The 23,910-nt window shown below is 38.4% G+C and overlaps 1 protein-coding gene across 1 annotated transcript; it reads left to right on the top strand.

Annotated features, from left to right (window-relative positions):
- The first annotated feature begins 1,416 nt into the window (after positions 1-1,416).
- GRK7 (G protein-coupled receptor kinase 7) lies at positions 1,417-20,230 on the top strand. Its single transcript, XM_084212147.1, has 4 exons — positions 1,417-2,150; positions 2,893-3,330; positions 15,180-15,451; positions 19,638-20,230. Exons 1-4 carry the CDS (start codon positions 1,548-1,550, stop codon positions 19,978-19,980), a joined length of 1,656 nt encoding a protein of 551 aa, XP_084068273.1. The 5' UTR covers positions 1,417-1,547; the 3' UTR covers positions 19,981-20,230.
- Positions 20,231-23,910: the final 3,680 nt, after the last annotated feature.

Genomic DNA, 23,910 nt, shown 5'->3' on the forward strand with positions numbered 1-23,910 from the left:
GGCAGAACTGGCCAGGCTTTGAAGTGTCTGCCTTACAATACCCCCTGTTCTCATGCACACACAGCAGTTTGCAGTGGATGGCCCTCTTCATCACTCCTAGAAAAACACCTCCACGGGAATTCTGTAGAGTGCAAGCACGAGTTTTATGTCAAATGGATTCAATGTGGACAGGATTAAGCATGTAAAAACAAAACACTGCATGGTTGTAGAATGGCAAAAGCAGCCAAGAAGGGCTTAACACTTATTATAGGGAGTCTGAAAGGTGCCTGTTATTACTCTTGATGTTTAGTTTTTGTGATTCAAGCTCTTCAGCTGGCTCTAAGATTGTGAAAAAAGAAAAAAGATACTTGACCTTGACCTCAGGAGTACAGCTTGACCCCAGTGTTACTTCTTTTCTTGTTCTCATAATACTTTCCTTATATTTAAGGAAAGTTTTTACAGCCAAACCACCTGACCCCACAGCAGAAGGGGGCTTAGCCTAGTGAGTGCCACACATAATTTTTATTCTTTTGAAGGGAAAAAAATACCTCCTGGTAGGCAGCCAGCAAGTGCAGGTGGAATTTGCCTTCACTTGATTATAATCAGCTTTGTCCCTTTGTTGATGTCACCTCAGCTATATGTTGTTGCCACCTTCTTATCCAACCACTTTCTGTCATAAAGCTCAGCGGGGAAAATAACTGAGGCCAAAACAACATATGGAAGTGTCTTGGCAAGATTTGGCTGTTCATTTGAGGTGTTTTTCTTTTTTCTGTGGGTAGGAGATGAAGTCAGAGCTGTGTTGTTTCATATATAAGGATCATTATTTTTAGACCAGTGGCAGTTCTTAGCCTCTGCATGTAATCTGCTCAGACAGAGCCACGCGAGGCAGCAGGGTTTACATGAACTGTCTGTGGGGCTCAGTCACTGATGTTGAATATAACTTGAGCTTTGGAGGTGTGAATGCTCAGAGCACTGAATTGTGTGGTTCATCTATGTCAAGGTCTTATAGGCATGGCAGATTTATGATAAAAGCTTTTCATAAAACCAGTTGTTAGTCTGCTGGTGTTTGATGTCGACCGGGGGAGATCCAGGCCCATTCTGCTGACTGTGCCCAAAGTGCCCCTGAGTTGGAGAGAGTGCATGTATTGCAGCCATGAATCTCTGCATGTTCCCAGCAGCCAGCGATAGTGCACATAGAGGGAATCTTGGCACATTTAAAGGTTATCAGGGCCCATTCTGAAAAACACCAGCTGAACCACGTGCATTTGGTACTGCCAGTGGGAAGGTTTGCCTAGGGTGTCATCTCTCAAGCTATACATAGCAAACTCAAAGCTTCTTACAGAGAAACCTCTTACCAGTCACTTTCCACAAATGGTGCCTATACCTAAAGGTACTTAGTGAAAATCCTTGAGAGGTATTTAATGCAAAAGCAGTTAGTTTCCCTGGTGTTTTTCAGAAGCCCTCACACACCACTAGCAGGGAGAAGTGCAGTACAGCTACAGCACAGCTCCTGGGCCAGTTACTCATTTTGTCTGAACCAGGCTCTGCCACCCCAAGGGCTTGCCAAGATGTGTGACATGGGGGGGCTCGACAACCTGATTGCCAACACTGCCTACCTCCAGGCAAGGAAGAGCGGAGAAGGAGACACCAAGGAAATGCAAAAGAGGCGTAAGAGCCTCTCGCTGCCCAAGATTGAGGAGTGCAAAGAGCATAGAGAGTCCATTGCTGGTGATTATGACAGCATCTGTGAACAGCAGCCCATTGGCAAGAAATTCTTCAGAGATTTCTTAGAGACAGTGCCAGAATATTTGGTAGCTAGGGACTTCCTGGATGAGGTGTCAAACTGGGAGTTGGCAGAAGACAATCTCAAGAGCAGTAGCATGGAGAATATTGTCACCAATTTTCTTAAGGAAGGCGCCAAAAACTATCTGTCTTTCATGAGCTCTGACTTGGTCAGTAAATGCAAAGCAGCTACCGCAAAAGACTATGAGAACGTCGTGCAGCTGGCCAAGGAGGAAACCAAAGTCTTCTTTAAAGACAAGCCCTTCCAGGACTTCCAGAACAGCCCCTTCTATGACAAATTCATCCAATGGAAAGTGTTTGAGAAGCAACCAGTAACTGATAAATACTTCTCTGAGTTCCGAGTGCTGGGCAAAGGTGGCTTTGGAGAGGTAAGAGCTTGTACTTTTAAGGATGTGAGTCATCTCTCCCCTTTCAAGACTAGCAGGTGGGTTTGCAAAGACCAGTGGATTAAGCCACTCTATGACGATTTGTAAAATGTGCCCCTTCAGATTGCCCATTTTCTAGAAATCAGGCTGGGTTATTTATATTGTGATAGAGGCTCTTGTTAGTAAAAAGCTACTCTAACATTTTTATATTCTCTATCTATGCTAGTAAAAAAAGCAGGCTTCTTTACAGAAACTTGCGTGAATGTTCATGTAGTTAACTAAGTCTGCTCCTTGACATCATCTTAGCCTGTGCTATCTCACACGCTCCCAGATAATTCCCAGCTGCAGTTTAGGGAAAAGCACACATCAGGATTTGTTCCCAAACTACAGTATGAAGGTTTTTTGAGAGTCAAGAGAGTTTAACTGTAAAGATGCAATCTGTACATGCTGCTTATTCTCATGGTTACAGATTTTTGTTCTTGTCCTTGTTCCTTTTATTTGCTTATACATGCCTACTAGTGGCATCCTCTAGAACTTTGCCTCAGGGCCATGATAAACTACTGGTCCAGAACAGAACTGATTGTGCACTTGTTTTTTCTTGTTTTCTGTGCTAATATACTCTTCATAGAAGTTAGCATCAGCAGCTACTGATAGGCATCAGTGATTCACCAGTTCCTGCCTGTCACTACTGTTATTCCACTCTGTGTAAAATTCCTTCATTACCTTTCATGTGCATATTCTCTAGGTTTGTGCCATCCAGGTCAAAAATACTGGCAAGATGTATGCCTGCAAGAAACTGGATAAGAAAAGGTTGAAAAAGAAAAGTGGAGAGAAGATGGCACTGCTGGAGAAAGAGATCCTGGAGAAGGTCAACAGCCCTTTCATAGTCACACTAGCTTATGCCTATGAGACCAAAACCCATCTGTGTCTTGTTATGAGCCTCATGAATGGAGGGGATCTGAAGTATCACATCTACAATGTGGGAGAAAGGGGTTTGGAAATGAAAAGGATCATCTTTTACTCAGCTCAGATCACCTGTGGGATTCTGCATCTCCATTCCATCAAAATTGTGTACCGGGATATGAAACCAGAGAATGTCCTCCTGGATGATAATGGGAATTGCAGACTGTCTGATCTTGGATTGGCAGTGCAAGTCAAAGAGGGAAAAAGCATCACCCAGAGGGTGAGTACAAATTCTTAGAACGTGGGCAGTGTGAAGTGCAGCCATTCTATTTCTAATGCCTTATGAGACCAAGACTTAATTCCCCGGAATTGATTCTATGCTAAAGACCTAATGTAGTCATTTCATTCTGAGAGATGGGTTGTAAGAAGATTTGGTTTATTAACTCTTTAGCTGCTGCATGTGGTAAAATAACTTCTTTTGCCCAGAAACAGTAGAATCTACTTGACCTTTTTCTCTTAAGTTCTTGAACCAATGACTTTAGAGAGGTGGATGCTTTGTGCCTTATGGAATACTGCATAGTCAGGGATTTAATCAATTGTTTAATGAGTAGCAGTCAAAGATATGGCTCCTCTGTATTCTGTTTTTGGTCCTAGGAGAATATAGTTTCTTACACATTACTCTTAAGTGATGCTACTGATTGTATTGCATGTGTGTGTGGCGTTGCATGATAAATTATTTCCAGCCCTTCTTCCCCCCACAAATTAATTCCTGAAACAGCAGACTTGACAGTTTGTAAATGTCCATGCCTGTCATGTGTAGGAAGAAAAACATGTATAACCAAATAGATATTGTGTGAATTAGATTGTGCAGCACTTCAGCTGTGTCTCTGGTCATCCCAAACTAACCTGGATATGTAATATTATGTGAGGAGATTTACACAAGAAATATAGCTTAACTGTGAAAAAGACATATTTCTCTCAAGGTATCTGGACTTAAAGATGTGCATAATGAGAGAATGTGTTTGAAATACACAAGGAAAATGAAGAAATGAAAGCAACATTATTAACTGGTCTATGTTAAACTCCCCAAGTTCACAATAGAAATTCAGTAGAAGAGAGGACCCACTAGTGGCCTTCTACATCATGTTTGAGTGCACGTGTTTTGATGTTGTTAACTTCAGTAATTTTGAAGAATCTTTTCTTTCCTGGGCAATTGAAGAAGTTTGTACTGGAGTGGTTTCAGTTCTGGCTGAAATAAAATGTAGAAATTGCTGTATGTATAAATAGTAAATAATTTTAAAATTAAACTGCATGGTGTTTTGGATACAAAAATACAGCTTCTGTGGAAGCTAAGGCAAGTTTTTCAGTAGAGCTTATGTGGAATGAGAATGTTGTTTTGTTTGTAAAGATGCCATTTTCATCAGCGAACCCAAAGGTATAAACCTTACTGGGCTTTGCAAGTTAGAGAGCAATGCAGTTACTATGATCAGAACAAATAGTTTTGTCAAAGGGCAATTTTTCATACTTGTTAATATGTGGGGTTTGGCAAAAGGAAAAATCCTCAAAATTAAAGACTGTATTTAGCAATATGTAACCACTTCTGTTGATATTAGGGTAGAATCTCTAAGCAATAATGGACAAGGTGGTTGTTCCTCCTGACCTTCTATGACAGCCATCAAATTGTTAGTGCCTTTTCTTTTGTTGTTTTTAGAAGCTCTAGTCAGCATTATATGGTTGCTTTTATTAGAGCAAAAACTGCAGTGAATAATGTGCTACATGATTGTAATGTGTTGTAAGGAACTTCAGTTAAAGGCAGTTTTATTCATACATTACATTGAAATAGGAGATGGAAGCATAAGATTTTTTTTGTGTGTATCATAACTATACATGAGTTAAATTAATAATTCCTTTTTTTGCAGTTTTGTAAAATAGCCATATTTGACAGCCTCTAAAAATTGTTATATAAGAGCTGGATATTATTATTTATACTCATGTCGTACACAGGAAGATCAAAGAACACATTTACAAAACTTACATTAAGCTTCACCATGTATGCCTGTAATAAAAGATAAATGGTGCTGTTAAATTAATTTTTGTATACTAATTGTAGTTACATTCTGACTTAAAATTATCTGAAAATTTACATCATAACATGCTTTTTGAGTATGACTGCCAAATTATCACTTAACCAAACCTATACAAATCACTTTTTCATTTTTCACCCAAAGGAATATATGGCTCCAAGACATATGAAATTTAATCAGTTGCACCATTTTGTGGACACAGTTTTATGAAGACATTTTTATAAGCTAAAGCAGAATATATATTCCTTCTAGGCCAAATCTGTATTGTACTGATATCTAAGTGCCTAATATCATAAAGCTGTTTCTAGATTTTGGATGATGGTTTGAACTGACAATTAAGGCTTACAATTTTTCAGTCACTAATTGCTACTGATCTATAGTATATAATATATGGATTTATCTTTGCATTCATTTCATTAAAGATTGGAAAAAATACACTATTCTGATGAATTCTGAAAGTTTTCTGCACTCTCATAGCTGTATAAGCTATTAAAGATTAAATTTGTTCTGCTTTCAAAGCAGAAAAAAATTCCTGTCTTGTCATGTATGAATAAATGCACATCACCCATACATCAGCTGGAGGATCCATTAATCCCTTTTGTAAATCTTATTAGGTGATTAGGTTATCACATGGCACAAGTAATAAGCTTGTTAATGAGTTCCTGTTTTAGACATTTTCCAAGTTTTCATTGAGGGTTTCTACAAAGTTAAAATGTTTATGTACTCTTCATCAGCCAAAAAAGTGTTCTTTGTGGATAGAAAGGTTTTTTGAATTTTAGATGGATAACTTCAATGTAGTCTTAATAAAAAATAAAGTGTGTTTATGCTTCAGAAAAGCATTGGGCAACTGATGATTCAATACTTATGTAATTGAAGAAGTAGCCTTGGTATCCTTTAAGTACTGCTGTTATATGCACTCCTTTTGAAGGCACTTGTGTGCTCCATACCAGTTGGTCATAACTATTAAAAATAAAAACACCTTGCTTTCAGAAACAGCGCTCCTTACAAATATCTTGAAAGAGCTGGATACCTAGCCTTAGTTTTCTCCCTCTCTTTTCAATTGCTAAAGCAGCAAGGAGAAACATCCAGCTTTCTGTAGTTGTAAGTAATTGATACAGTAATAATTACAAAATTTAGAAAATTTTAATTTCACTAAGTGTGATGATTTGACTTTGTGAAGTGCTAGCTGCCCCTAGAAAGGAGAAATCACAAGAAAAAAATTAAATACACAATTTTGAATAATAACAGTCTTGAAAATAAAAGTAGAAAACAGTTGAAAGCTACTTGCAATGTAATTTTCCTTCATTAAACATACATGGATTATAAGGGATCCTCTCATGATAGCTACATGCACCTGTGCAATCTACCAAGAAATGTGTCTATGCACATTTGGTCAGGCGAGCTCTTACTGACATCACTGGAAACAGAAACAAACTCCAGTGGTAATGAAACTATTCAGGACTTTAAATGTCATTATGACTTCCTGTAAATGTGCCTGTTGCATCTGATATGATGTGTTGATCAGACCCTGCAGGAACTACTTTGTATCTTAAAATTATGGCTTTTAAAATATTATTTTCTCTGTCTTACATAATTGAAATAGACAACAAGGAGAAACTGAGAGCCTGCAAAGATGGCTTTTACACAGGCAAAGTGTTCTGTCTGTTATGTACTAGATTGATTCTAGCACTAGGGGTTTTTTGCATATGAAATGAGGAGCTTCCATCCCAAGTTAATTCCATTTTTCCAGAAGTTAGTGTGTATTTGCTGTTTATTTAGGGAAGAATTTTCTGCCCTTACTGTGTATGGCTTTTTTAAAAGCAACTGTTGCATGTAAATTGTGAAGAATGTCAGTGCAGATGCATGTGCGAGCCAGAGAGCTTAAATATTGACATAATAACTGTGAAAAATAACACAAACATATTTTTTGGTATTTATAAAAGTGCATTTACATCTTCAGAGGTTTCAGGCGTCTTCACAGTTTTCCTGTGCTATGTTTTGTATATTTGAAGGACATCATAATATTTTTATAGGAAAAACATGTTTTGGTTAAAATCTTACTCAAAATGTCCTTTTGCCCTCCTGTATGTTTGTTTATTATAAGATTCTATTTCTTAGGAAAACACAAGGAAATCTATTTAGATGTTCCTGAAACTAGCAGTTTAATTTCCAGGCAGCTGAAAAGCAGGAGGAGGGTTTAGACTTGTGAAATAAAAAATAACTCAGCAAGCTATTCTACAGTTGACCTTTGTTCATTATCACATGGCATTCTAATTGGATAAGATTCTGTAAAGATTTCTTCTTTCTTTGGTCTTTGAAAAATGACAGCTTTTCATTTGCTCAGAATTAGAGGAACTTGCAGCTGTTTTGCTTATACATTTTGTAGTATGACATGTAAAATTGATGATATTTTTACTAGCAGAACTGTGTTCTTTAAAATGTTGATAATCGCAGTTATTATGAGGTGCATTGTCATGGCAGGTGTTCAAGACTTTTTTAATCCCTGAAATGTACTTTACAGAACGCAGCCTTACCCATAAAACTCTGTGGGGCCAGTTGGGATCCATGCAGGGGTCCTGAGGGAGCAGGCAGAAGTGCTCACCAAGTTGCTTCCCATCATGATTTTCCCAGCACTCCTGGAAAACCAAGGAGGCCCCAGCTGGCTGGACGTTAGCAAGTGTGATGCCCATCCACATGAAGGGCTGGAAGGAGGATGCAGGAAACTTCCAGCCTGTCAGCCTGACCTTGGTACCTGAGAAGATCCTGGAGTAGAACATCCTGAGCATGGTCATGCAGCGCATACAGTACAGCCAGGGGATCATGCCCAGCCAGCAGGGGTTTAGGAAAGGCAGGTCCTGCTTGACCAGCCTCATCTCCTTCCATGACAGGGTGACCTGCTTCTTTGTGGATGAGGAGGTGGCTGTGGATGTGTCTGTCTGGGCTGTAGTGAAGCCTGTGTCACTGTTTGCTACAGCATCTCCTGGCGAGTGTGGCTGCTTGTGGCTTGCACAGGTGCTCTCTTTGCTGGGTGAAAATGGGCTGGATGGCAGGGCCCAGAGAGAGGTGGGGAATGGAATTACATCCAGCTGGGACCTGGTCACTGGTGGGGCTTCCCAGGGCTCAGTACTGGGATCAGCCCTGCTTTATGTCTTCACTGATGATCTGGACAAGGAGCAAGTGCACTGTCAGCGAGTTCACAGACAGCACCAAGTTGAGTGGGAGTGTGTATCTGCTGGAGGGCAGGAAGGCTCTGCAGAGGGGTCTGGACAGGCTGGGTTAATGGGCTGATGGCAGTCTACAAGGTTCAGTGAGGCAAAGCAGCAGGTCCTGCACCTGGGTCACAACAACCCCCTGCAGACTACAGGCTTGGGGAAGAGTGGCTGGAAAGCTGCCCAGTGGGAAGAGAAGGTTGTTGGTCAACAGCTGGCTAAACATGAGCCAGTGTATGCCCTGGTGGGCAAGAAGGTCAGTGGCATCCTGGCCTGTGGCCAGCAGGACCAGGCAGTGACTGTTCCCCTGTGCTCGGCACTGCTGAGGCTGCACCTTGAATCCTGTATTCAGTTTTGGACTTCCCACTACCAGAAAGACATTGAGGTGCTGGAGGGTGTCCAGGGAGAGGCAATGGAGCTGAGAAGAGTCTGGAGCACAAATCTAGTGAGGAGCAGCTGAGGGAACTGGAGAGAGGAGGCTCAGGGGGACCTCACTTTTTTACACCTCCCTGATGGGAGGTTGTAGCAAAGTGGGGATTGGACAAGTGTTTTGTTTGTCCTAAATGCTCCATCCTGTAATGTCTGATTGCTTCCCTGTCTGTGAATGCCTTCTCATGTCTTCTCATGACACATCACTGAGGTAGGAATGTTGGCAGGTTCTCTCTCCAGTCGGGATCTGAGGCAAAGCTTTACGTGTGATCATGCAAGAAAAAAACAGGGAGCTGCTCTAGAATCCAAAGTTAAAATTGGTTCCCAGTTACTGGATTGTCCTTTCTCAAGCCCTTTATCCCTTTGACTTCCACACAGCGTGAATCTAAACTGAAATCATGTTGTACCTGTGTCTATTTGTCTTCCCAAAGAGGAGCACACAGGGAGCAGTCCCTACTGCACAGAGCGGCTTTCTCTTTTGTTGTGCAACTTCCTTCATTTCAGTGATTACTGATGACCAAACTTAAAAGATTAAAACCAATGCTGGATTTTTTTACTATTCCAGCTAGTGACTTTGAACCCAGGACTATTTTTCCTTTTTTTCTAATATAGCAAAAATCTGGTTTGTCCTTTTTGTGCTTTTGGCTGTGGGGGCTTTTTTAAAGCACACAACTTTCCCTATGTAAATTATCTTCTTATGTGAAAATCAAAAAAAGTTTGATCTTGAATCTTACATAAGCATGTGGTATTCACGTGCTTATGTAAGATTCAAGACCAAACTTGGGATTGGAGTTCCTTAGCTCCAGTATTGTCTTTTCATTATCTTTTCCTGCTACTCTGAAGAGTCCTCCATGTGTTCTCTTGAATCAGTAGCCCAACAATTCATGATGGGCCATCCCATCAGAAGGTCCCTCCTTCTGCTAAGCATTAACCATATGCATAAGAATCTTTATTTTGTGTGACTTTCCTGAGTGCCTTTTGCCCTATTTAGATTTAATTATATCTTCTTAAAAAAAAAAGTTGCCTATTAATTGGGTCAGCTAGTTTCTTGTTATTGTATGAACATGTGGTGAGAAACTGGAGGGACTGCAATTCTGTGCAATCATTTAAATTACACTCTGTTCCTCCTCACAGTGACTTGGGAGAAGAACTAACATGGTGAAGTGAGTGACAGAGGCAGATCAGTGTTGTTCTCCACATCTAGGCCCTGTTAGCTTGTGTGCAGAGAAGAGATTTCTGTGGTCTGTTCCTGCATTCCTGCAGGGTCTATTAAGGCCATTGCTGAAGGAGTGGAGGAACAGCTGGACAAGAGAACAAAGCAGGCAGTGGCACCCCTTGGAGGAAGGAAGGACCGAACCCCAGGAAACAGCTGATAGAGCTAAACTCAGCTTGTTTTTTTTCCTCTGTTCAACAGTTCTTGTGCCATGGCAAACAAAAGACATTCTGATTTGCTTTACTGTTTGGTTTGTTATATCAATTGAGTTTGTTTTGCAGAGATCTGTGGGAAAAGGTAGCAGGATCTAAATCCCATTTCTCCCCATTTGCCTGTTCTGTCCTGCTGAAAGCTCCAGAGAGTTGTCTCTGTTTCCTGCCTGCACCTGCTGGAAGCTGGCACAGGGGTGGGGTGGAAGGGCTGTCCCCTGTCAGAGGGATGTGTGAGCTGTTGCACTGCGGGGCTGGTTCTGCTCCAGGCTCCGCTGTGCCAGGTGCCCCTTGACTGCACTGGGATCTGAGTGCACTTAGTGCTTCTCAGCATCACATCTTGAATTACTGAAAGATTATAATTATGTGACCTTTGAAAAATTTATGCAGGATCGCATTTCACAAAAGAAACATTTGTATACTTTCAGATGAGTCATTTCTACTATGCCCTGTCAAATGACACTCAAAGCAATAATTCCACTCAAAGGAACTTCTTTTGCTAATGTAGCCAAGGGCAGCATTTGCTCACTACATTTTAGAGGATTACTGAAAAATTGTCTTTTGGGTTGTTTTTAAGGTAGGAAAATAAAGGGAAAGTAGATCTGTGAACCCTTTTCAAAAGCAGATCAATTAAAATTTAATTGACTTAAATTTATTGACTTTTTATAATTCAAGCAGCATATGCAAGTAAACCATCCTGCTTATCACAAAAGACAATATTAGATGGAGAGCAAGCAAAAAATAGCTAGTGTTGTATTGACTATGCTTTAAAAAGTTCTGTGTCTCTACAATGACATAAGATTTCTGTCTCTAGTAAAAACTTGGGATAAAATAACAGTCTTTGTCTTCTTTGTGATATTTTTCTTAGATGTTTCCAGGTCAGCGAAGGTGTAATATCATGTGTTTGTGTCGCTGTAAGATCACTTGATTAGTTACCATATATGTTCAAATGGTTCCTTGTGTTACCAGGAATTATGCAGGAAAGAAGAGAATAATGTGCTTAGTCTCAGTCAAAACCCAGTGAACATCCTAACAGAGTAGAGTAGACAACAAAGGAATTAACTTTGAGTATGAGTTTTTTATTTCCTCTGTTTCCATTAAAAGAGTGAAATTTGTCCATGTAAAGTAAGATCTAATAAGAAAAAGTGAGTTTCATTTAATATACAGCTTCTGAATTTACTTATCAATGCTGCTGAATGAAAACATCTGCAAAATCATACAAACCTACTGATTTTTTGTATGATAGACATACCAGTATCCCATATTTGGAGATAACCGTTCTGAGGCATGATCAGATAATTCTAACTGAATTAAATATTCAATACTAGCCTGTGGGAAATAGACCCCTTCAAAAAAAAAAGGCATTTAACTTTTGTGGTATCTTTTAACTTTGCTTTCTGTCCTTTGTTTTTTTTTTCATTTTTGCACTAGAATATAATTTACAGTATACTTACTTTTACTCCACACCTGCCAAGAGTAATTTACTTTCATTTGCTTTTGCTTCGGAAATCAGTGGATAAGTTTTCCACCTAACACATTATTTTTTGTTGCTCAGATTTCACTGCTAGTGAGAGTCTTACAGTTTAATAACTCCCTTCACAAAACTTCTGTTTTACCTCCTTAGATAAACCTCTCCTGAGGTTACTGAGGCTGCCTTTCCTGTTGCCCTATCATCTCTGTTCCTGGAAAGATGATCTGATTTTTACATCTTGTTCTCCATAATGATTAGCGTGGGGATGTTAGGTATTACCTTCCCTCTAATGCTGCCTGCTCTCCAAAGATAGAATTAAATCTTCATTTGAAGGATCTGTGTTCTTCCAGGTGCTGAATTATTCTTTTTTTGTGTTCTCTAATATGGCAAATGCTAAAGGCTTTAGCATCTTTCTTTGCAAATCATTTTGCCAAAACTACACATATAGAGAAATAGGTGGAAAAGACTAAATTTTAAGTTCTTTTCTTCCTTTCTTCAAATTCCTGTTTTGATAAAAATAGAGATTTATGTATTTCTCCCTCCTTATTGTTTTTCTTCCCCCTTAAAAATCCTCATTCACTTGTGAAATGTGTTTGCTTCTGCTATAAAATTGTCACATTTTAGTGGATTTTAAAAATCTCAGATCTTATAAAATCAGGTTTGGATTCCTGCTTCTTAGCCTGTTCCTTTATTGTGAATAGAAGGATAGCTTCGGGGTTGGGAGAGTTTTGGTTTTAGATTCAAGTTTGGATGAAATCTGTGAGAAACCAGCTCTCAATAAATTCTGAATTGAAATGGTTTGGCATATCAGAGGTATGATACGTTTCTAGACTTCCTCAGATGGAGCTGGATAAACCCAGTAACAGCTCAAGATTTCAGAACTACTAATTTAGAGTGTGGAAGTTTAGTTCTTGTTTACATTTAAGCTCATCCACAGCCTGTCACTTTAGCCTGAAGGGAGGCTGTTGTCGGTCCCTTCTGTTTTCTATTAAGTTGCTGTTGTGCTGTCTTTTTGGTGTGGTGATGGCCTTGTTTTCTCTGTTCTTGAGAAACACAAGCACCATGTCAAAGCATGGTGTTCTTCCAGATGGTGTGTCCTGCTGGAGGCAGTGTTGAAAATGCCCATGGAAGAGACTGAAGTTACTTGGCAATTACTTCTTTTGAAAAAAACAGTAGTGGAAGAGAAAATGCAAGTGGAAGGAAAGAGACAGTCTGAAAGGAGCTGCCTTGAGACACATCTGTGACGGCAGATTTCTGACTTTTCCATGTCAGATGTATCCAGGTTCTGAATGATGATGCTAAGTTGCTGCAAAGTAATCTCTTATCAGAAGGACCATATTGTGCTGTCAGGGCACATTTTGATGATAATGTGACTCAATAGTTCTTCAAGGCATTAGTGCCCCAGCTTCATCTCAGTAAAAATAAGAATGTTTATTGCTTCCCAGAAGGAGAAAAAAAAAGGCAAAGAAAAGAACGTTCCAGAAGCCTATTCAGAGCTGTGCTTACTAATCCACAGTGAGCTCTGTGTGCAAGCTTTTGTATAAAAATTTCTCTACTACTTTCAACCTCTCTTATCCCTTCCAGGTTTTTCTGAGGCCAGATGGATCTGGGGTCTGTGGTCTGTGTTTGAGCATTTGTCCCCTTCCCTGAACAGAGCAGTAATCGTACCTAAAAATGTAATACTGTCAGGGTATCTCTCAATATTTTTAGTTAGAGAAACCCCTTGTAAGCAGTGCAAATTGCCTGTGGGATGATGTCAGCAGCTGCAGTGTCTGTGCTGCTCCTCTGTACTTCTGTGGCTTCTACTTTAGTGTGTACTTCTACTTTAGTGAGAGAGGCAACTGTTCACTTTTAACTTTTCTTTTTGCTTTCAACCTGACTGATATTTTTGTTCTTCTCATCCCATTTCTGTTTTTCAAGCATATGGAGGATCTTGCTCTATATCCTTATAAACAAACAAACAAAAAAACCCCCCAAACAAACAAAAAAACTAAAAAGAGAGAAAATAAAGTGGATTTAATTTTCTGTCTGTTAGGCTTATGTTTTAATCGATGCTAAGATGTTCCCTCTTGCACACATTGTTAGAGACATTATATGTCATAACGTGTAGTGACAAAAAGTGAACTTTATGGGGCGACCTGACTTGGAAGTACTGTGCCTACATTTGCAAAAATCAGAGGGGTTATCCAACCCCATAAAATAAAATTCATCTGTTGAGCTGTACTTTTTATAAATACAATTTGTCCAAATGAGCTCAGCTTTACCTTTTTCTGTTTTGCTTTGGAGTGAATCTCTGTCACTGATTGTATTCTGATAACATTAATAATGACCATCTTGAGTAAGCTTTAGTGGGATTTTAGTAGAATAAAAAACTGGGACACAGTGTTTTATTTTAAACTGTTATACTGGTAATACATCAATCCCAGTATTTAAAAAATATATGAGAGGTTCAAGCAACTTCTGACATGGTTATCACTGTTAGCTGCATCTGGTAAATACATCATATAGAGCATGAGACACAGCAATAAACGTGGATTCAGCTGAGGAAATGCCCTTGCAATTGAAATCCCACATCCTCAGTCATGTAACAGTGCAGCAGAGAGCATAGAGAGAGCTGATCCCTCCACTTCCCTCCCAGGTGAATCAGCTCCCTGGGGACAGAGGCAGCAGGAACTATTTCAGTCACTGCAGCCTGTCCCCCAAGGGAAGGTGGCAGGGCTGGCTGGGAAGAAAGCAGGCACATGTCCCTCTGAAAGAGTGGCCATTTCTTCTCTCAGAGAAGGGGCCATTTGTGCTGTGAATAGTCTTTATTCAGGCATCTTTTTTTAGTTGGGAAGTATGAACTTGTTCCTTCACCTAAGTGTGTGTAATTTATGAATGATAATTTTCATAGGTTTACTTTCTTACAGTGGTTTTTAAGAGTTTTTCTTGGCCCTTGGTGGTAGAATATTCATCCAGAAACCAAGAGGGAGGAAGCTGAGAACTTCCTCATTGCAGCTCAGCTACTGGCTTGATGAGAATTTTCTCACTGGCATCAGAGCCCTGTGTTGGACTAATTATATAGCCATTGCACAGGGTGAGAATCTGTGACTGTTTTGCCTGGTTTTTGTATTTTTAAAAATCTTTTCAAGTTGATTGCTACTTGTGTTTACACAACAAAACTAAGAATATCTTCAACAAAAAAAAAAAAGAATAAAATGGAGGAAGAAAGCAAGCTAGCCATGAATTTAAAATTAAACCACTTTTAGGTAGAAATTGCACTGACATTTCAACTTTGAAAAGCGTATTTAGGATAGTTTTCTTATGTGCCAAGATGTTTAAAGAGAGATATGGTATATGTCCTTAAAAAGTTATACCTCACCAATTCTAGATTAAAAAAAAGGTCAGGGTTTCTAGATACAAAATGTATCAGTAGAATTACTAATATTTTAGAAGAATTATAGACTAGTCTGTTTAACTGTATGCATTTCACTACTGACATTGTAAAGTCAATCTGTCTGTGTGCTTGCCATAGGCTGGGACAAATGGCTACATGGCTCCAGAAATCCTGAAGGAAGAGGACTACAGCTATCCCGTGGACTGGTTTGCTATGGGGTGTACTATTTATGAGATGGTTGCTGGGAGAACACCATTCAAGGATTTCAAAGAAAAGGTCAATAAGGATGAGGTTAGAAGAAGAACTCTGGAAGATGAGGTGAAATTTGAACATGCCAGCTTCACAGAGGAAGCAAAAGATATTTGCAAGCTGTTTTTGGCTAAGAAAAAAGAGGACCGTTTAGGAAGCAGGTATGCCTTCTCAATCTCAGTGCAAGAGAAATTAAAGCTGCAGACATTATAGTTATTTTACTCATTGCACAAAATAGGTTAGAACTTCACTTTCGACACAGTAATGAATTTTCCCTTTCACTTATAGGAAGAAAGAGGTGGTAAGTATTGAAGATATTATAGAAATAAGGAATATTGTTGCAAGAGTGTGATCATCTATCCTCACTCCAAATGACTCATAGAAGTTGCCCTCTTGTTATTTTCTCTGTTAGACTTTATGTAGTTTTGGGAGAAAGAGTCAAAAGGATTTTTCTTACACATTCTTTCCTAAAGATAAAAGGATATTCCAGTGGACCCCTGCATCCCTGCTAGTGGAGATTGAATTCAGAATATTAAGCTGTAGTGCTTACTGGAATGATGTGGGCAGAAATCCAGATCTGCAATGTGGATTCTCTTCCCTGCAGATATCTAATTTGCAAGGCTGCATCATTGGCTTCTTACTGAAGAGACCTTAACCCCTCTGTTTTGCTCAAGTGCTTTTAAAAAATGCTGTAGAAGTTCTGGTCAACCTGACTCATCCCAGGGAGAAAAAGAATATTTGGCACAAATTCCTATAAAGCAAAACATTTCTGGGCACTTCAGAGGTGGCTTTGGGTTGATGAACACTAGTAGATTTGTCCATGACTTAGCAGTTTGAAGGAACTGTTCAGTAAGAAGAGAATTGCAAAGCTAAACCTTCTAATGTTTTACTTGTAATAGCTCTGATCCCTCTGATATGTGTGTGTGTGTGTATAAATAATTTAGTGCATTTCTATTTAGACAGATTGCAGATCTACATTTGCAATATAGAAAAATTAAAAAAATATAATTAAAATGTGAAAAATTAATAGGAAACCAATAATACCTATCTTTAGAATACACCATGATTTGAATAATCTGTGAATAGAAATGTATGTATCACGTGCTTTTCCAGTCTAAAGGTGGAATAGACAAAGGATCTCATTGAAAATGCAGAGATAGTCTTCTAAATTTATATTTCATAGCAACGTGGAACAGTTTTTCAAAATGTTAGGCAAACATTTGTCTAAAAGAATTAAATCTAATGAAAGATAATAGATCATTAATACACATATTCTTAATATTCTGTTGCTAAATGAAGACAGCTACTCTTGTGCCTTATGAATTTTCCCAGCAACTGTGCAAGGCAGCAGAAGAAAGTTATTTTCAGCAGCACATGGAGTATGTTTAATACAAAGTCTGTATTATTTTAGTATGTTTTAAAAGCTTACTTTAAAAGTAAATTTAACACAAAAACATTCAGAGCACTCTAACTTAAAGTCAGCATACTTTGCAGACATTTGGACTTGCAGCACTTTGTGAAGTAAACAAAATTCAGAGTAGGGGAAAATGAAATTTAGAAATTGTGAGTGACTTGGTTGAGTTCATTCAGCAAGTCTGAAACAAAGCCAGCAACAGATGATTGACTTACTGTAACCACATTGCCTTTTCCAGGGGAATAATTTACAATCTTTTATCTGCTTTTTGTTCCATAACTTCTCAGCAAAATGAGAAGTGCACACAGAAGGGTTAATGCACACAGTATTTTTAATTTTCTGCTGTTTAAGATATCCTTCCTCTGATGTGCTGTACTTGGAGAAGGCGAACAATATATAGGATGTATACCCTGAGCATGATACAGAATAAAGGCATGCATGAACCTCTTAAACAGGGTGATACTATTCAGGACAGCTGTGTGTTATGTAAAGATTAGCACTGTAATTCTCCTAAGGACAACAAGAGCTTGGGTTATCCACAGCACTGCCTGTTGCATAAGTTAAAGCTGCTCAAAGACAGCTTTATTTTGTACACCTGACCTTTTAAAACACTCCACTCTTCTGTTGAAGATGTGATTTCACTAGCTAACTCAGGGAAGACGTAACCCCCTTTCCCTACTCTAGCTTTTTGAGATTAATATCTCAAATCCTGAACCTGTAAAGTGATTTTAAATTGTTTTTTTAATGGAAGAATACAAAATTTACCAACTTCATATGAGTTCATCTGCTCTTCCTATTAAAGTTATGTAAAAATGCAGTTCACAGAGGATGAGCTCAAGTTCATCTCCAGCTAGTTGGAAGATGTCTCAGTTCCAGTAGATGGCATTCATGTAGCTTTACATTTTTTAACTTTTTATGGTTTCAGGACAAGGAACACTGCAGCAATCCATTTTGCAGCCTCCACCAGCTTCTAGTGCTTTTTGCTTTATGTTACAGAAAGGAAAAGCAAATTAAAGGGAGATTTTTGCAAATGCCTCTGCCCAGTCAGCAGTCCTGGTTTACCAGTGTCCAGGACACCAGTTAATTTGAACAGCAGCTGAAATGCATTTCGGGCTAACAGTGAATGTAAATAAATAACTTCAGGCTTCTCAAGTACTTGGTTATCACTGGCTAGGTAAGGTAGGAGATTATTTTACAAGCCTATGGATATGCAGAAGTCAAGATCCTTAATCTGTACATTCATAATTTTGTTCATATGGTGCTTTGGAGTTGAAAACATAATATTTTTCATTGCCCAGCATACCTGGGTGGCAGCATCTACCATTCTTCAGGCTGTGGCATCCTGCTTATTCATGGTGCTGTACAGTGGGTAGTGGCTGGTGGTGGCTTGCTCAGAAGAACTGAGCAGCAGAAGTGCAAAGTAACAATATTCTAGCAAGGGGCTGAAAAGAGCAGCTGCTGGTTTCATCTCTGCTGTGCCCAGAGAGCACCAATGCAGGCCAGAAGCACAGCAGGCCAGCATGAGGAACAGACAGTGGCAAGGTGGATGACCTGTTCTGCATGCATGGAAATTAAGATTTTTAAAAATAAAGATTTTTCCATAATCACACAAATCTACTGCTTCTGTGCGGTGCTTCTGCACATTTTTAAAGATAAAAACACTTGCCAAAGGTTTGCATTACATTTTATTCATAGAACGTTGTCTAGAAATACATGAGGGCTTGCATTTTGCTAAGTTTGATTTTGTAAGGAGGTTGGAAAAGAAAAAAGCTGTGTTAGGAACTACCATTTTCTGAGGCCAAAACGCAGACAAATTTGATTTTCCTATAGTATTGTTTTCAAGAGCAGTGCATCCCTAAATATGTTAAACAAAGAATGCATAGGTGTGGAAAAGACAGGGCTCCTCTCTGCTCCTCCTTTCTCTAGAATTCCAAATTCAGGCTTTGCATGCCTTGACACTAGAGGCACAGTTCAAAAGCTATGGTCTTTGGTCATGCTTCAACAAGCACACATTTGAGGCTCAGATGATTTTTATCACCAGGAAATACCCTACAAGTTTTGCTACAGGTCAACAGTGAAACAATTCACTACTTCTTTTACAGCTGAAGTTCTCCCTGAGGTCTGCAGTTGTTTAGTAAGATTTATTTAACTTAACCATTTACAATGATTTAGTCCTTTCTTGTTTTTGTTACTGGGTTTTAACTATATTAATAAAGGATTATGTTTGTGACAGTGGCACACATACTTTTGTTAATGTCATCATCTGTGAATCTCTTGCCTAAAAAAATCTTTGTTAATTTATAAGAGTAGTTACTTTGAATGAACTGTCACTATAAGTGGGATTGAGTGACATAACTGAGTTTTAGAATATAAATGTGTAGATGCTTTGAATTAAGATAAAATGAGAATTGTCATTTGTCACCAGCTTTCTATTCAGACTGTTGCTGCTCAGAGTTAGTCTATAGATTTATTAACCCAATAGACCCCATTGTAGAGTTTAATACAGATACAGATACTCTTACTCTATACTTAATATAGTACAGATACTCTTATCCTATAGATACAGACCCAATCATTGAACTTCCCTTGTGGGACAGTTGATCCAATACTCCTCCTCCCCACCCTGCTGTAGGTTCAGTTCTGGTGGAAGTGTAGCTTTGGGTGGGGTATCCCAGATGCAGCAGTGCAGCCCCTGCCTGGCACTTTGCCTGGGCTGAGTTACCCTGAGAGGTGCAGTAATGGCATCAGAATGTTTTCAGCTGCTCGGCTTATGTTTACTATGCAGCGTTCCTTGGTTAGGAAAAAAAGAATTGTGTTGCATGACAGAGATATATATATATATATCTAAAGTACTGTCATGTACAAAACACAGACACCCCTGTAGCTCTCTGAGAGCAAAACACACTGATGAACAAACTTTTGCTTTATTGCAGGAATGAAGATGATGACCCAAGAAAACACAGCTTCTTCAAAACGATAAATTTCCACAGGTTAGAGGCAAACCTTGTTGACCCTCCATTTGTGCCAGATCCATCAGTTGTCTATGCCAAAGATGTTGCAGACATTGCTGACTTCTCTGAAATACGAGGAATTGAGTTTGATGACAAAGACAAGAAGTTCTTCAAAAAGTTTGCGACAGGTGCTGTCCCTATACCCTGGCAGGAAGAAATCATCGAAACGGGACTGTTTGATGAACTGAACGATCCCAACAGAGTCGTTTCTGGAGGTTATGCAAACGGAGGGGAAGCTAAGTCAGGAGTTTGTTTGTTGTTGTAATTATATCATTACCAAAAAGAGTAGAAACCACTTCAGAACTTTCCATATTCTGACTCTGTTTCAGAAACTCAGTACACCTGTTTGAGAAGAGCCAGCCAGTGTAATGTGACATTGAGAGGCTATGTAGGACCACCAGCTGAATAGACTGTATTATTTTCCTTTGCTCTATGAAAGGAGATATTTTTGTGTTATTGGAGATGAATCAAATGAAGAACCATGTTTCTCCAAGAAGCTTAGAATAGAAATTCTGAAATACAAAAAGTAATAATAGAGTGAAGAGGCAAAAGCTTTTGAAAATTACTGTTACTGCTTTGAATACAATGAATCATTGGTTTTCTTTCTTTTTTCTTGTTATTTCTACTAACATTTCCTCTTTATTCCACAGTTTTCAGGAAGGATTTTTTAATTTTCAGGTAATCTTGGACAGTGGACATCATATACCGTGTCAAACTTGGAATCTTACTGGCTAGCCAGTCTGTCTGTTAAATTCTGTTAGGTTTTGGGTGGTTTATTGTAATATGTTCAAATTGTCAAAAGATATAAAGAAAGCTCTACATATCATTTGAAAATAAGAACAACAGGGTCAAACTCTTGCAAAAGTGATTTTAATGGAGTGAAGATAAGATTGCACCAATTTAACGGAATAAAGCATTCATTTATTATTATTATTATTATTATTAAGTGTATTCTTACAAGTGATAATACTCTATACAAAGAAAATATATTTACAAGTAAATACACATTCTTTTTGACAATTTTAAACTTTTACCAGATTTCCTGATAATTTTTCTGTATTTTGGTGATAAATTAAGCTACAGATAGACCAAAGCAATTTGTAATTGATTTTTACAAGACATTTATTTCAGTGTAATGTAGATTTTAATTCAAGTTGCAAAATGCATTATACTGTTAAGTGATGTAATGGTGAAAAAGTTATGTATGCAAGTTGAAGCTATCTTCAAATGTTTATTGATTCTCATGCAAATTTTGAAGTGTTTTTATTTTTCATTTTTATGACAACCTAAATTGAATTACCTGGGAATATTGCTATGAATACTTGCTACTGGTGAAGTGTATTACTCATGAGAAGCCTCCTGCTAATTTTCTGTGATAAGAAAACATGCAGTTGTTCTTTACACAGCTTTTAAAACTGACCCTGCACATGGTGGTCACTGTCATCTATCCACCCATAATTTCCATTGCCTGAAATGGAAGTGGAAACTACTTCATTCCTTGGAGTCCTGGAGGCTGCAAATGCCCTATTTTCTGTTTTTCATACAGCAAACTTCCTACTGAACTCAAGGACTTTTTTGGCTAGACACTGGTATTAACTCACATGTCTGTTTCAGAGGAGGAAAACCTGTATATACAATGTCTTCGGTACTCAGGTCTCTCCTGTGCAGCACAGAGCATTGGTATTTATTTATAATCTAATAGCACATCCCAAACTCTTAAGTTTTAAATACTGTAAGTGTTTTAGTCACAGCTAAGTAGTGCATTGGTAATACTCTGTGTTGTTCTGAGTAGAAAAAGAATTGCTCTTTTTTCCTTTTAAATTTGCTTTTCCGGTGCTTTATATACTTAATACTGAAGTGAATAATCAAGAACAGTTTTACTTAGGATTAGTGGGTAATTCTGTTCGTGAATTATGAGCATAAAATTGTCTGCCTTTTGAATGGAGACTTTCTGTCAAATAATTTAAAACAATATAAGCTGAATTCTGATTTGGTCTTTTAATTGAGAAGGATGATCCTGAAAGATGGTGAAAAGCAGAGGAAGTTGAGAGAAGAGTGATGACGTCCTGGCATGGATTTACAAGAGTGCTTCCACTATTGACATCCATTCATTTTATTTCTCATTGCTCTCACCTGTAGAAAGCTCTTACAGTGCTAGTAAATATACTAGACTAGTATATTTAAGAAGCCAAGACAGAAAACTTTGTTATTATATGCATTTTTAAAAACCCACAAAACAGAAAGCAACACAAAAACCACAACCACCACCTGATTACAGCTAGGGGAGACATGTTAGTGCTAGTGGCATCAAACCTTTGTCCTGAATTGATATCCCTCAAATTCATAGAAATGCTGTTTCAAAAATCCTCCAGAACCATAAAGCAGAACCATACTCTGAAATGGCCGTAGGTTTTCCAGTGCATAACTGAGTTTTAAGTTGCCATTTGAAAAGAGGTTATGTACAGACAGAACCAGAATTAAATGTCTTGGTAGGATCACATATCCCCAGTGATACTGGGTGCAGCAAGGCTGCATTTTTCAAAATGTGTTGCAATACTGAGATCTGTGAATTTGGGACGCAATGTGTGCATAACATTGGGTTATTTAGTTTTAGAAATGTTGTGGTGTCACTAATCCCAGCAGGATGTGCATCAGTGAGATCCATAATGTTAAGTGTTTCATGAATCATTCAGAGTAGCACATCAGAAGTCTGATAATGCACAGTTTGGCACAGTGTATGACAGAGAAGAATGTGTTAGTTTGAAATATTCATTTAATTTTCTAAATTCAATTTTCACAACATGGACAACTTCTATTTGCACCATGGAAAGGAGGCAGGACAAAGATTACTTCTGTATTCCTGTTAGCACTTTCAGTGAGTCTTCTAAAAATTATTTTCACATTTTTTTAAAGAATCTGTGATATACTTTGTTCTTTTCTTCTTCCTGCCACTGTAAAGTTCCTTGTTAAACTTTCAGGAGCAAAGTTCTTTTAACAACCTCCTTCACCTTAACAAAAAGCCAGCAATCCCAAAAGATTTACATGTTCAGTGAATTGTCTTACTGCAACCAAAGATGTTACTCCTGTGAGTAAACTTAAATGAATATGCAAGTGTTGCAAGAGCAGGGCCCGAGTCAAAAGTAATGACCAGGTCACTGGATGTTTATGATGATAGAAAATGAGGGATGACTGGGGGAGGAAAATAGCCATGTGGTTGTGGATTACTTGAGTTATTATGGCAAAAGGAAATTATGTAATTTGAAACTGCAATTTTTTTTCTTCTAGCTGTCTCCCTTTTTCCTGCTTTGCCAGTGTTGTGGTGTCTCGCTTGGCTGCTTTGTTTTCCAGCAGATAAGATGCATTTGAGTGCTAATATAATCTAAAAAACTAAATTGTGAACTCTATTGTATTAAATGCCGTTTGTGACAGGTTACAGGGTGCCCTGGCCACTCTGCAGGCATTGTACAAACTGTACAATGGGCTGTCTTTGCTGCCATGTTTTACTCAGCCCAGCTGCTGGAACTGTTTGGTCATTCTGACTGTAACAAGCTAAAATGTGAAATTCGTAGTGGTTGATGTGTTCTTACAGTAACATCATTTAAAGTTCAACAACACTCCTGCTGGCTCTGAAAGGTATAAGAGAAAGACCTTTCCCATGTATCTCAAGTCCAGATTTTTTTTTATACTACCTCTGTTGCCCTTACCATTACTTCCCTCATTTCACTGAGCACAGAGACAAAATGATACTTGTTATTATAATATTAACCTAATGAAATCATTGTTCACAGAGATTATTTCTCAGTGGCACTGAGTATCTTCAGTTGTTTCATTACATAGGCTCATTTAGTCAATAAATACCTTGTGTTGCAGCAAGTAGTTCACTTTTATATTCCAGTATGAAATAGATTTAGTAATAGGATCCTGTGTGCAAATTCCTGGCACGTATTCAAAGTGGCATCTTTATTAGGGAAGGCAGCTTTCCATTAACCTAAGAGCATCATAACAAATATAATACTTGAGATAGTTACTTCTTCAAATATAAACTAATGCTAATACAGAAGTAAGATGAGATCTGTACTTAGAGCGGATGCCTGAAATTGTACAGTTGTAGTTATAAAGTGATGCATGGATTTATATACTTTTAAGTCAGCATTTTTTAAGAAACAAAATTATTATAATACTATATTTTAAATAT

This window comes from Fringilla coelebs (assembly GCF_963513975.1).
Source record: "Fringilla coelebs genome assembly, chromosome: 10".
Taxonomy (NCBI): domain Eukaryota; kingdom Metazoa; phylum Chordata; class Aves; order Passeriformes; family Fringillidae; genus Fringilla; species Fringilla coelebs.